Below are 14,990 nucleotides of genomic sequence, written 5' to 3'. Positions count from 1 at the left end.
CCCAAAGGGGAAAAGTATATTGCTTTTTTTCTTTTTCTTTATAAAGCAGCTTTTTCTCGTTTGCTAGCTAATAATATAGTTTATTTATAACTATATAATGTATAATATATTTTTAGTTTTATTTGATTTTTTTTTTTTTTTTTTTTTTTTGCACTTGCATTTGCGGTGAGAATTAAAAAGGCATGCAAATATTTTGTGCTTGAATGCAATAAATGTATATAGTTTACAGGGTATAAATAGGCCCTAAAAAACTCAATTTCGTATTATATATAAATATATATGTACATGTATGTCGTAGCGTTGGTAATACTACCGGTAAAGTCTTCCACTTTAACGATGTCGTTCAGTTAACTAGCTAAAAAGTGCTGTTACTCGTCTTTTGTAAGACTAGAGTCTCGTTTGCATTCTGCTCGTTTATCGATAACATAGCGAACCAATGCCCTCTTGCTTTCACTCGGCAATACCCGGAACGAAGTTCAGCTCTCTCTCTCTCTCTCTCTCTCTCTCTCTCTCTCTCTCTCTCTCTCTCTCTCTCTGTCTCTCTCTCTCTCTGTCTCTCTCTGACAATATAGCGTGTGTTAGTTAAGACAACACCATATTACACCGATACGACATTAATATATAGACATATTATTTATATATAAACAATATTTGATGAGATTCACGGTAATCAAATTTGGCCTCTAATAATGCAAAGCTTGTTAATGAATTTTTAATTGTGCTGAGCAATTGAATAGTTAATTAGAGTGTGTTTAGCCTTGTTTTGCTTAGTATATGTTTGGCTACTAGCTTTGAGTAACGGAAACCAGATTATGTCAACTTCTATTAATTGCAGCAATTTCTTGATTTATTTTATTTTCCTTTTTTAACCAACACATTTTCAGTTTCAGTTTAGAACAAAAGTCTTGAGTACATTTTTTTTTTTCTTCACATTTTACTATGTATATATATTAATATCATTGCACTTCAAATTGGTGTTAAGCAAGTGATTTCACAATTTCCATTATTATATATTATTATTATTAACAAAAATATCTCTAAAAAATGTTTAATTGTATATATGTATATATTATTTTCATTGATTGCTTTTATGCTGGAAACATTTCCACTAAAAACTATACTAAAACTTCAGTAAACATTCAATATGGGCCGCTTAGACACCATATCGAATGATCACTGTAGCAACTCAAACTCAATTTTAGAAGAAATCGTCTACAAAAACGCAACGCAAGCATTAAGAAAAATTCGTTTAATGAAAACAATATAATAATAATAATAAAATTGAGATATTGAACACTAAGAATTGTATAGAAACACAAAGCAATATTGACGAATAGATAACATAGGTGAAAAGTAAGTGGATCAAATATAGTATAAGTTGTATAAAGCACATTGCACTAGAAAATGTACAATCGAAAGATGTATTTATAAGGAGTAAGCCCTGAACCCAGATGACACTAAAATATTTCACATATAGGATTTTGATAAGGGATATTTGATGGAAATATCGTTTTATAGATTTTTTACTGTTATAATGATGCCTTAAAGCTGAAAGCCGAATCAATCAGTTCTTTACTTGACTTAAGCCAGGGTATTTCCTAGTCAGACAGTCGCATAAATCGGAGTAGACAGAACAAAACTCTTCTGCTATGCTTTAAAGCTAAAAGCGGAATCAAAAGACTATCTATTTGGCTTGAGATATTTATGTGTATAATGAAATCCATGCCGGTTTCAGGGTATTAGAAAAGCAAGCTGTTCAGGGTATATCCTAGTCAGGCAGATATAAAAATCGGACTAGAGCTATCAAACTAAATCCATATTTTAAAGCTGCAGGTGGAACAAGAAAAATAAAAGTGTTGCTGGCCCAGGATATTTGCTAGTCAATCTAGTCAGGGTATTTCTAGTCAGGCATTCATATAAATCGAACTAGAGTCAAGCAAATTAATTCTGCCAAAATATCCGTACTGGGTTCAGGGTATTTGCTAGTCTGACAGTGCCGACTAGTATATCATAGATAAGGTGCTTTAACACTTTTTTTTTTATTACTCTCAGATTTTTAAAGGGTTGTTTAGCTTATATTTTATTGATATATATATATATATATGTATTTTATTTTATTTTTGTTTTTGTGTGTGTTTTTATTATGATTTTACTATTTCACACATTTGGTTTTACTGTAAGCTTGGTTTGTCAGAGTTTAGAGTTTGGTTTTAATGCTTTTTTTTTTTTTTTTTTTTTTTTTTTTTTTTTTTTTTTTTATAAAGCTGAACCACATATAAAATAGAAATCATTTTAGTATGGTGATTAGACTGTTTGTAGAGAAGAAAATATATATACGAAAGCAGAAAATTAGGAGAATATTGTATAAATTGTTAAGCATAGGTGTATAGTTCGTATAGAGAGTGTATAGAGCGTGTATAGAGCGTGTATAGAGTGTGTGTATGTTGAGTCTGTTTTCCAGAGTGTTTGCACGACGATGATTGTAAAATGCGATAGTTTCTAAGGCATTCAAAACGTACTTATATAATTCTATATATAAATATTGTATGTAAATATATATGTATATATTTTGTTTGTTTTCGTATTTCCATTTGAATATGTTTTAGAAAGTTGCAAGCTCTAAGTAGTTGTAGATTGCCAAAATAAATTGAATAGAAAAATTTTGATATTATTCAATAAGGCATGCATAAAAATATCATATCATATCATATATGTATATATGTGTTTAACCATAGTAAATTTAAATAAAAAAAAAAAAAAAACATATATACGTATTTAGTATATATATATATACAGAGTATGTATAAGCAACTTTTATTTCAATTTGTACTCCAAAAATATCCATAGGCTTTATCATGTATGTGTGCAGATTGACTAAACGTGTAGATAAGCTCAAGAGTTGACTATTCCAATCAAGGTTTCAATATGTAAAGGTTGAGTAAATTAGGAAAGGAAATTTATAAATTAAAAGAGAAAGCAGATATATCCACCATATCTTATTGCTTTTGGGCTGTCAACCCGAATATCCACTCCAACTTCAACTGTCTATAAAGTATATAAAAGTATATAGTATTATAATTATATAAAAGTATATATAGTATAACCCAGATAGGGTTGATTTAGCACTGTTCTTCTGTCTCATCCCTATTATCCTACCATTTATTCTTCTTCATAAAATATTAAAAAGATATATTGAAGCATCGGAACCAAAATGATTGTCTGAGCTCAAGAAAGCGAGAATCTAAATTCAAATAAATGAGATACTGCACGCATACATCATTCAGCGAAAAGGATCGATTAGAATATACAGAACTTAGTATGTACAGCATGTATATATATATGTATATGATATATATACATATTTAAATAAGGAGATTAGAAGCATGCCACATGCAATAGTAAAATTAAAGTTTTTCCTTTTTCAAGTTTAATAAAAAGCTTCCTGACTTTGTTTTTGACTTGAGTTATCCTTCTATACATACATATATGTATGTATATATCTAAATACATAGGTAGGTACATATACGTATGTATGAGCACACGTATTTGCTGTATGCTCATACATATATACGCACAAATATACATATATATATGTATATATTGCCTCACATATTACGGGTACTGCCGAACCGGCTCTCGCAACTGGAAAGTGTTAAAGTCCGAACTACAGTTCGTCTCTGTCGCTCCTACAGCTTCGGCGCTTGGATCTCGCGTCGCTCTCACGACGATCATCGGGGATCGCTAGCCGAAGTACCGTTTTCTGGCACGTGAGAGTATTAGGTGGTTTAGTTAATCTCATGGCAATAGCAATTCTTCACCCAATAAGAGCTCAAGCCAGGTCAAACCATAAATACATTGAGTACTTAATATAGCAGGCGTTTTCAATCGGTTGGCACGAATTCGGACCGGCTCGAGCTGGAGCAATATACATATATTTATGTATATATATACATACAAGTATATCTAAGTTTATGTATATATAATTCATATTTGATTAGTTCACAATAAGCAAATTTTGTATTCAATGAATATCGATTATCAACATATCGCTTTAATCGAGCTGAGTAAGCGGCGTATTTAGGGGACTTTGCATTGTTTTCATTTTTTTGTTTTATTTTAAAAGCTTTAGCATTAGATTTAGGCATTTGTAATTTATAAACATATATATATACCTAACTTTGCCTAACATATTTTTGATATTATATGTATATTAGCGTACTTCATTTATTATCAATGAAAAAAAAAAAAAAATTAAATTAAATTTCGGAATTTAAAAAATTTGCATATTTTTTTCATCTCTGAATTTGTTTTTATTTTTATTTTTTTATTTCTTTAAGCATTTCAATAAAAATGCTTTCACAATTGAACAAATGCCTAATGTTTAGTTATATATGTATATATTTATATATAGTATATACATACATCAGTGATAAAAAAAAAAAATACAACAAGCATTTCCTTTATTTTAGTTGGTGTTCTGTTATATAAATATATATCATATATTTCTATTATTTTTTATGCATAACATTCCACACTGTTAATTGGGTTTCTATTTTTTTCTGCTTATTGTTATTGCTTGTATATATTTTTTTTTAGTTTCAAATATTTTGCAATCCTGTTGAATTTCAAAGAAACAAATTTTCAAATTTCCGTTTCGCTTTCATTTTTGCCTCCAGCAAATGGCGTGTGTGTGTGATGTGGAGTGTGGGAACGTATGTGGGAGTGTCTGCATGTGTTGGTGGATATACTTAACCATTTATAATATACATATACATATACATATACATAAATGTACATATGTATATATATGTGTGCGTCTGTTTGTTTGTATATATCATCAAACCATATTTAGATTTATTGTGCACGAATTCGTTGTCTTCCAACTCAGTGACAATCTCGAATTACAATTACTCCATTGGTTAATCACCACCTAAACTTAACGCCTGAACTATACGTGGATCAGCTTTACTACCCTCACGAAACTCTTCCAAGGTTAGCCGATCGTCGTGATTCTTGTCCATTTGATCGAAGATCTTGTCGACACGCTTCTGCGGCGTATTCTCATCCTCCGTCTGCGGCTGTTGGCCCTGTTGGAAAATACGAACATTTCATAAATATTCATAAATTCAATAATCAATTCAATCCGTTTATAATCAATTCAATCAATTTTACCCACCGAGAAATCCACGGATTCATATAATTTATGGGTCAAATGAGATTAAACTGCAGGAATTTTCGATTCTTGATCAAAGACTCTGACTCTGGCATCCTGATTCTGACTCTTACATTGATTTTGACTCTGATTCTGACTGTGATTCATACTGTGATTCTGACTCTGACTCTGACTCTGAATGAATCTGACTTTGACTCTGATTCTGGCTCTGACTCTGTGAATCCGACTCTGACTCTGTGAATCCGTCTCTGACTTTGACTCTGACTCTGATTCTGAATGAATCTGACTCTGACACTGACTCTGACTCTGACTCTGACTCTGACTCTGGCTCTGACTCTGATACTGACTCTGGCTCTGACCCTGACTCTGACTCTGACTGTGAATCCGACTCTGACTTAGACTCTGACTCTGATTCTGACTGTTATTCTGACTCTGACTCTGTCTCTGACTCTGTCTTTGACTCTGACTTTGACTCTGACTCTGACTCGGGCTTTGACCCTGGCTCTGATTCTGACTCTGACTCTGACTGTGAATCCGACTGTGATTCTGATTACAGATATATATTCTATTGATTCTTCTTCTACTACTTGACTGTTTGCATTTGTATTTGTGTGAGCCTGAGCGATTGTCTAGAGCTACGTTGGTTTATGTTTTGGCTACACGACTCTCATTTGCAATATCCTCTCAAGCACAGTAGGTAATAGAGAGAGACAGAGAGAGAGAGAGAGGCACAGATAGCTAATGCTAAGCACAGCTACACAGACTATTGCTTAGCGAGAGCGAGATGGCTATTGAGGTACATGTACAAGCTCCTGCGATTGTCAGTGGACAATGAGAAGGTGTCGGGGCATTGAAATTCCGGTATCGTTCACATTGTAAAGGACAGCGCACAGGGAATTCGTTTTTGAGCGCAGTTGTAAAAATATCAAATTAAAAGTTGCCACAACTCCAACATAAATGTTTTTATTTCAGTTTTCATGTGACTCCCTTTACGCTCTGTTGCTCCCTCTCGCGCTCTTTCTCCCTGGAGACTCCTCGAGCACTTACCACCATTTGATAAATTGCATCGACAATATTGTACATTTCCTCTCGCGTGATGTAGCCATCGTTGTCGACGTCATAGAGACGGAAGGCCCCTATTAAGTGAACAGATTCATATGTTGAATAATTATTTCGCTCTAGCCGTATCACCGGCTCCACTTACAGTGCAGTTTCTCATCCAGATTTCCACGCGATGTTATGGACAACGCACGTATGAATTCCTCAAATTCAATAGCTCCATCCTGGCGATATTTTAATTGATTAATTCATTCAATTAATTCACACACATGTGATTTACTTACATTGTTCTCATCGAATACTCGAAATACCAACGAGGCAAATTTACTGGGATCACCGTCTGGGAAAAATTGCTTGTAAATTTTGATGAATCCCTGTGCGCAGAGAACATTCACAATAGAGAACAAGAAAATTTTGATGAAAATAAGTCAAAATATATTGGCGATATATTGTATATAAATGTTTGTTAGTACTTAGTACAGTATTTAGTACATTTTAGTAAGGACTACAAACTATGACACAAGTCTAGAGCAATTCCTATCGCCCTATTTTGTAACCATTTAAAGTAAACATCAAGAAATTCATATTGAATACCAATCGAATCTCTTCGATTCGATTTTCGATTGTCTGTATTTATATTCCTTTTGTCTGTCGATAAGTTTGACTAATCGATTGAAAATTGAGTTTTGAACAGATCTTGAATATCGAGTATATAAGAGTAGATATGTACATTATAATATAAAAGTATAAGCCGATTCGTAGCCAAGAAATATATAAAATATTATGCAAACAGATAAATATTTTATAAAATTATTTTAATTTTATAGTTTAGTCAGCTTACACAAAGGTAAAAAAAAAAGTTAATTTTAGTGACTAGAGTAGTTCGTAGAAGTTAAGTAAGAGCTGGAATTTAGTTGAACGTATTTACATTATTTTAAATTTTTTTAATCTCATGCTCGTTATGTCTGACCGGAAGGAAGACCAATCGCATTACCCAAAAGCAACCTGACTTAGCCAGCCTTAATAGAGATATATTTCTATGAAGTAAAAACACATTTTTAGCGCTGCACTAAATTTAATATCAAATAAGAGCAAAACTCATATGCCATAAAAATAACCATTTTATTTATTATGATTTTATTTTATTCTATTTTTGAAAGGCTATGGTAATACATCATTGCATGAGTTGCATGAAAACCGCAAATGCGTTTGTGAGTATGCTGTGAATAAATGATATATCCACAAATATGTGTATAAGGCAAAGCTCTATTGCACAACTAGCAGATACCGCTTAATTGGCTTTTTATAGGAAATGTCCCTTTCGCCGCTTAGCTACGGAGATCTAAACATTAAATTTCATAGTCGATACTTATCGATCAATGAATATGAAAGACTATATCAGTGAATTGATAAGTTTGGTATATGAAGTCTCAATATCATAATCGAAGCCTATTGATCCATGATCCATCCATATCTTATATTAGTAAATTAATAATCTGCTATATATGGTCCCAGATTTTCGATACTTATCGATTTATTGCAATGAAAGTGCACATAGCAAAAACAAAACAACAAAAAAATGATTAGCTACTCTTTTTACATCAAAGTTTATAGTCGATATCTAGCGATCCACTGAAATGAAAACCCATTGAGGTAATACCCAAACTACAATAATCGATACGATACGATTCTTTTTTTTTTTTTTTTTTTTAATATGCTCTTCAATTGCACATCCTACCCAGGATCAACACAATCATATTTCGTGTGCCTAGCTCTTATAGTTGACTTAAGTAAATTTAATTCTCTCACTCACGTTACACTAAATCTCGAGTGTTTGCCTCAGCCAGACGCTGACTAAGAAATATTTGTTTACTCGACTATCTTCTGGGCTCGATGCTGTCGTATAATAACCCCTTTGTCAAGCATTCAATACTTATAGTGGGAGTGGGACCTGCGCCCTGGCAGCAACCACATTTTGCACATCACAAGAAAAAAGCAAGTAAAAAAGTCTAGTCAAGTTTATTCGACTACGGGATGCCCTTAGTAGAACTGAATAATTATTCGCTTCCTTTGTGCATATAATCGATAATAGTCGATAACATTAAAACTACAATATTTATCTCTGCTTTGAAGCAACCTTGATATACGCCTGCCTTATAGAAACCTACAATCAAATGTGTTCTTCCTAAGATCATACAAGCGGACAGATGGAGAGACAGACAGGCAGAGAGACGGAGTGTCCTAAATGGACTTAGATCATCAACCTGAGGAAGACTCTTTACACATTCTGGGCTCTGCCACGCCTCCATCTGGCTGTTACATACATTTTAACAAAACCGTTATGCCCCGATTTTCCATTTTGAATGGGCTCAGGGTATGGAAAGCATGGACAAGTTCCATTGGCAGCCGCAAACAGGCCGCGAAAGGCCACAGAACTGCGGCACCAATAATCGCGTTGGCATTGAGCGAGGCACAAGGCCAAACAAACATAAAAATTCGAGTATGGCCATAACAAATTTAGCATGAAAATAAAAAAATAAAAATAAAATAAAAATAGAAAATAAAAAGTAGGAATTTTCAAGTAGTTTTTCCTCTTGTTTAAAATTGTGAATTATCGAATCAAAAGAGGCTGCGAGAAAAAAAAGCAGACTTCAGTTGACCATGGCTATTGCTTGGTTAATGGGTTAAAATGAATAAATAAAATGATGTAAACGTAGAGGCGATGGGCTCGCGCCCTTTACTTACTTGTTCAGTCAGCAGACCGTTCGGGCAGTCTTTGAGAAAACCTTTGTGCCTTCAAAGTGACATAGATTTTGTTTGGTTTTTGGTTTTTGGTTTTTGATTTTGTTTTGTTTTGTTTTTGGGATAGCACAGTTTAGAGTTCAGTGAGATACAGGTAAAACAAAACAAGTCCAGAGCAAAATGCAAGAGTTGAAGTAGAGACAGAGAGCGAGAGAGAGCGATAGAGAGAGGGAGAGAGGTAGACGATTTAAGATTAACAAACAGTCCAACATCAGTTGATCAAACACAAAAAAAAAAAAGAAGACAAAACAAAAAATTAAATAAATAAAAAATATTCAACATAAGTAAAAATTCTTATATAAATATCCGAGTATATATGTACATACATTCATGTATATATTTTGATAGAACCGAAAACGGAATTGAGAGAAATTTATACATGGAAAATTCGTTGAATGTAAATATTTAATAATCGAATGTCAACAATTTTGTGTACATTATTTAATGCTAATTGTGTTTGTGATATTTACATAATGTGAGGCATTCGCATTTGCATTCGCAATCGAATCGCCACTGATTTATTGCACAAATATTTCGAATATCGAATTTCGATGCGAATGCACACACACACACACACACACACACACACTCAGAGAGATATAGAGAGAGAGAGACAAATGAACATGATTACATTTGATTTAAATTTTAAAATCAAAATGAATAACAAATTATTGTAAATGGAATGAACTCATGTGTGTGTAATACATACATACGCATTAAGAGGCGCTACGATTTGTGGCATTTGGCAAATTGCGAGTCGCAAATTGCTTTCTAATTGGAACACCTAAATTCTTACCATTGACGTATTTCCTTTTCGGTAACTGCAAAGAGATGGGGGAGAAAGAAAGAGAGAGAGAGAGAGAGAGAGAGAGAAATATTTATTAGATATTTGAAATGGAAGCAAGTGAGAGTGCTCTAGTCGGCTGTGCACGACTAGCAGGTACCCTGAACTCTGCTCATAGCATAAGACACTTTGAATTCATTCGAATTGAATTGAGTTGAGTGAACGAGCGGCACACAATGAATTGAGTGAGCTTGAGTATGAGCACGCATTTGATCTCATACCATTCGTCATTCAGTTAAATGAGAAGAAATATAGCACAAAACGTAATGCAAATTTGAGCAAAGTCAGAAGCACTCGAATCACTCAAGTTTTGCCCATGCTTTGTCTTCGTATTTCTCAGCGCATGTTCAACACTGCGCATTTTGTTGTTTTTGTTTTTAATATATTTTTTTTATTGCTGTTGTTTTTATCCTCGCTAACCCGCACTCCCACTCATGCAATTCGCTTTTTTGTCGCTTGATACGTGAGCGCACTCATTTACTCAGAGTTTTTCGGTTTCGCATTCAACGTTCTCACTAAACGCATTTTATGCATTGTTAAATCGAGGGTTTTTTTTTTTGCCATTCATTTATGTATTTACTCTGCCAGGCGAAATGCTCATGCATGTGGCTGTGTCTGTATACACACACACACACACACACACATAAGCAGATATTCTGCTTACTGCACAGTTAACGCAGCTTATGGGCTTTACTGAGGGAAATTAATTGTTCCACAACTTGAATAACAAGTGCGAGATAATATCATTCCGAATACGTGTTTTTGGCAAGTAATTGCATTATAGTAATTCCTGATTTGTGAATACATTCGTAAACTATGTATTCATTGCAGCAGCCCGCATAACCCATTTAAAAGTATCAATTTTTTAGGGTATTCCATTGAGGTTTACAGCAGTAAATATAAATCTATTATATTGTTTATCCTACATTAAATATGTTATATTTGTATATTTATTGCTGTAAACCTGAAGCGGTTACAGAGCCCAAGCTATGATTAATATACGAAATTAATCGGTATCGAAAGAAAACTGAATTATACAGGAATATATACATAGGTACATGTACTTCAAATGCCAAGTATCTAGCTTTTGAGAGACGGTCGCACGCGTGTAGATCAAGAGCTTATGAATATATAGCATACTTTATGGGGCTAGCCACGCGTATTTCCTGCATATTACGTTATGAAAGAGTACTTAATTTAAACAGTGGAGTCGACTGCATGATTCTCGCTCAGTAAGCATTAAACTGTTACACTCAAGGATTATTCATAATATTTAAAACAATAAAAACATCATTCACAAGTCTTAAGAGCTTTAGCTTGTCAAGACAAGACAAAATCAGAAAACGAAGTTCAAAATAAACGAGCCCTGTTCAGTTAGCAGACTCAAGCTCATATTTTGCGACTGATTTGTTTTCGGCGACTATAGCAAAATAGCAACACATAAAAAGAGAGAGAGGATGGCAGCTCTTTCATTATCAGCATCGCCATACGAAATTAGACATGCATACATACAAATATGTCGGGACACAGAGAGCATACTTCACAAATAACTGTTGCCCGTTACGCGATGTCTGCCAATCAGTGTATTTCACTCTTACTTTGAGAAAAAACTCAGAGAGCAGCCGATTGCATCGGCTCCTTAACCGTAACCGTTTCGCTCTGGCTGTTCTCCAACCGTTTCGTTGAGTTAAATGAAACGACTGTCTCTTTTGTGTGTATTGGTTGTATGCCAGCTCTCTAAACATATCAATTAAGGTGTGCTTGTGTATGTGATTTATTTAGCTAATTTACTCAGTTACTGAGTATCGTTGTGCGAGCGTCAATCGTAGCGCAACCGATTGCATCGTCTCCTTAACGAGCTCGTTTTTGATCGGCTCGTAAACGTTTTGTGTCACTCTGGATATTCTCTAACCGTTTCGTTGAGTTAAATGAAGCGGGCCATCTTTTTTATATGTATTGGTATGTATGCTTGTGTTGTGCTCGCTATGCGTATCAGTTGCGTACCTGAATTGAGTGTGTGTATGTGACTTTTTGAGCTATTTTACTCAGTTACTGAGTCTCATTACTAAGTCTCGTTAAACAAGCCAACTAAAGGCGCTCAATCGAATACCAAAACGAAAAGAACCGAAGACTCTTGCTGAGTAAGAGAGAGAGAGAGAGAGAGAGATGATCATAGATATATTAATTATATATATATTAATCTTATAATCTAAATATTTTAATGCGACGCTGATTATAATAATGCAAAGGATAGTAATTCCTTGTCATAGACAAGACTTATCATTATATCTATGCAGGGTATTTGCAAGTATATATTCCACATAAGTATTTCAAGCTTCCGCATTTGCTGTTTTCAGAACCAACAGCATTTTAAGTAAGTGAATTAGTGATACAGTTGGACATCTAATTTGGAATTTACGACTGGAATTGAGTCGAATTAGCAATCATCGGTGAGTTGTTCCAGCGAGCAGAGCTGTGTGATTCACCGAAGCACTCACTGTATATATTTAATATAGCATATGCCACGAATAATAATAATAGTAGTCATAATAATAATTATAGTAATAATCACAGCAATATTAGTACTAATGCTGATAATAATCGCCATCATTCACAAGCTTAGCTTCCGCCCATTCATTCTGGAGTTGAGCATTCTGGATTGAGCCGAGACTCGGGCCTTGGCCTAAGCTGCTTACCTCTGGCCTTATCGGCCGCCAGATGGCCAAGCTGATGAACTCGTAAACAATTTGGCTCAGCCGCTGAGTTATGCCGTCTTAGGCCAAGTTTGGTCGGCTTACGAACCTCAAATATTGATGGGATGCCATTGGCTGGGCTTAGAGCAACAGACCCCACCAAGGAGCTGGCCAATCGACGAGGTAGCCCACCGGAACTTTACTAACTGCCTGTCTATGTCTATGCTTGTGTGTGTGTGTGTGTGTGAAAGTTGCATAAAGTTCATATCATTTAATAAATCATTTAATTTATTACCTGGCAGCTCAGGCAGCACGAGCAGCGCAGTCAAAGACAGACACACATACATACATATGCACCCATGCACATATTAACTGTCGAAGCTATGTGCTCAGCTATACATGTATACATATATCGATATGTGTGCGTGTGTGTGTGCGTGTGTGTTAGCTTATCGTCATATAACATACTTAGAGGCGCGTGTGGTGCATGCACGTCTGCACTTAGGAGCCAGCGCGAGGCCCAGAGTCGTGTGCCACTTTACAAATGAAAAAACATTGAAAAACACGAGTCAAGTTAGCTGAGTTGAAGGTAACAACCTTTGAATACCCTTACGCCTAGAGGAAGCTAAGCTAAGCGATGCTATATTAATGGTTTTTGGAGTGAAGAAACAGTTTCAGAGAGAAGAAAATATTTGTTTATTTTATTTAATAAACAAATGGCTTACTACACTTAAGATTTATATTAATATTAAGATTAAGTGTGTACAAGAAGAAGACTTAGACGCCATCACCTGGATTGTGTCTTGACCTAAACAACTTCAATGTACTCACGATTCCATAAGCTTTATCTGTAATTACCACGCCCTAAAATATATATCTTCTTTTAATTTTATAGCTTTTAGAAAATATATATGATATATATACATAATCAATTTATATTTATAGTTAATCAATTTACATATGAATATGACTATTAATTAATTTCTGTTTAGACTAAGTTGCCTAAAATGTAGTAGAGCTTTAAATAAATAATAAATAAATGACCCATCATTAAAGGATAAAAAAAAAAAATTTTTTTTACCTTTTCAATTATTATATAAATTATAAAATGAATATGATATGAATATATGAATATATATATATAATGAATATATTTTTCTATATAATATCTAAGCAATTTCTGTTTAGATTAATAAAAATAATGAACAAAAAATAATAAATAATAAATAAATAATCCATACTTAAAAAAGAATAAAAAAGGTCGATGTTTATTGTTCTCAATATGATATGAATATACCATAAGTAGAAAATTGAAATGAAATATGCAAATGTATGAAATTCTACCTATATCCGGTAATTAAGAAGCTCTCTCTTCTTATACGATCTTTATAGACATAATATTGATAAGCCTACGACATATACACTAAAACAACAGAGTGTTCTAATAACCAGAACTCATATCATTCCAGTTCAAACAACAAATGGCAAATCACTTTATTGACCTTTCCAGTTCCTCAATTATACGCTTTATCAAATCAATCTGCGATCTGAACTCATTGTTAAGCCAAATGATTTTCTATTGCTCTGTAAATTGATTGCGATTGCCACTCCAATATATGTATATCTCAATGGGCTCACATCTGATCCGAACTCTTTGATTGGGCTCGTTAAACAATTTGCCAAGGAGCAGTGTATGAAACAGAGAAATCCATTTGATATTTAGATATATGCGAATTGCATTATTAATTGGAAAATGTGTAATGGCATTGGGGGTTAGCTGAGTGGCTGAGTGGCTGACTGGGTGACTGGGTGAGTGGCTCTTGAGTTGGGTCTTGAGGCCGACTGGCCGTCAGTCATGGTAGTCCTTGCCTTGCACACGCAATTCAAGTCAGCCGCAGCCATTGAGCACAAATTGAAAAGCTCCTCAGTTGCCTGGCATCAAAATATAACTCATTATAAGCGCCATAGGCAAAGGCAAAGGCAAAGGCGAGGGCGTGGGCGTGGGCGTGGGCGAGAGCGAGGGCGAGGGCGGCTCTGCACCAGCATAAGCACAAAGCGGCATCGAATCGCTGGGGCTAACACCACGCCGCCCCCCACTACCACACACACACACACACACACACACACACTTAAAAGTCTACGCACGCCAACGCGTCCGCTAAGTTAGCTCCTGGGCATGTTGATGTCGACGTTAGAGGACTTTTACTGCGGCTATATGAATAATGCATATGTGTGGGTATATCTCATGCTACGTGTGAGCGTCACTATGTGTGTGTGTGTGTGTGTGTGTGTGCTTAGCGCCGCCAGCAGTTTTTTTTTTTTTTTTTTTTTTTTTTTTTTTTATTAGTAGGAAGCGCCAGAGCATCATTTTGCCCTATAATCTTCCTTGAAACAAAATTTACATCACAGGTTTAACATT

At 34.6% G+C, this 14,990-nt stretch overlaps 1 protein-coding gene across 5 annotated transcripts in view; it reads right to left on the bottom strand.

The window, feature by feature from the left end:
• Nucleotides 1–4,443: 4,443 nt before the first annotated feature.
• LOC6583972 (frequenin-1) overlaps nucleotides 4,444–14,990 on the bottom strand; it is a 49,244-nt gene continuing 38,697 nt past the window's right edge. For 4 of the 5 annotated variants that reach the window (XM_015161462.3, XM_015161463.3, XM_002009596.4 and 1 more), the window contains 6 exons: nucleotides 9,831–9,855; nucleotides 8,978–9,026; nucleotides 6,517–6,606; nucleotides 6,378–6,456; nucleotides 6,221–6,309; nucleotides 4,444–5,087 (listed from right to left, as the gene is read on the bottom strand). In XM_015161462.3, coding sequence (XP_015016948.1) covers nucleotides 4,920–5,087; nucleotides 6,221–6,309; nucleotides 6,378–6,456; nucleotides 6,517–6,606; nucleotides 8,978–9,026; nucleotides 9,831–9,855 — 500 coding nt within the window. In that variant the 3' untranslated portion in view covers nucleotides 4,444–4,919. The remainder of the gene's footprint in view (nucleotides 5,088–6,220; nucleotides 6,310–6,377; nucleotides 6,457–6,516; nucleotides 6,607–8,977; nucleotides 9,027–9,830; nucleotides 9,856–14,990) is intronic. The other variant, XM_044007047.1, reaches the window with a different exon arrangement.

The sequence above is a fragment of the Drosophila mojavensis genome, unplaced genomic scaffold (genome assembly GCF_018153725.1).
Source record: "Drosophila mojavensis isolate 15081-1352.22 unplaced genomic scaffold, ASM1815372v1 contig_136, whole genome shotgun sequence".
Lineage (NCBI taxonomy): Eukaryota > Metazoa > Arthropoda > Insecta > Diptera > Drosophilidae > Drosophila > Drosophila mojavensis.
Note: the sequence above shows the minus strand (reverse complement) of the source record. Positions and strands in the feature narration are given on the sequence as shown.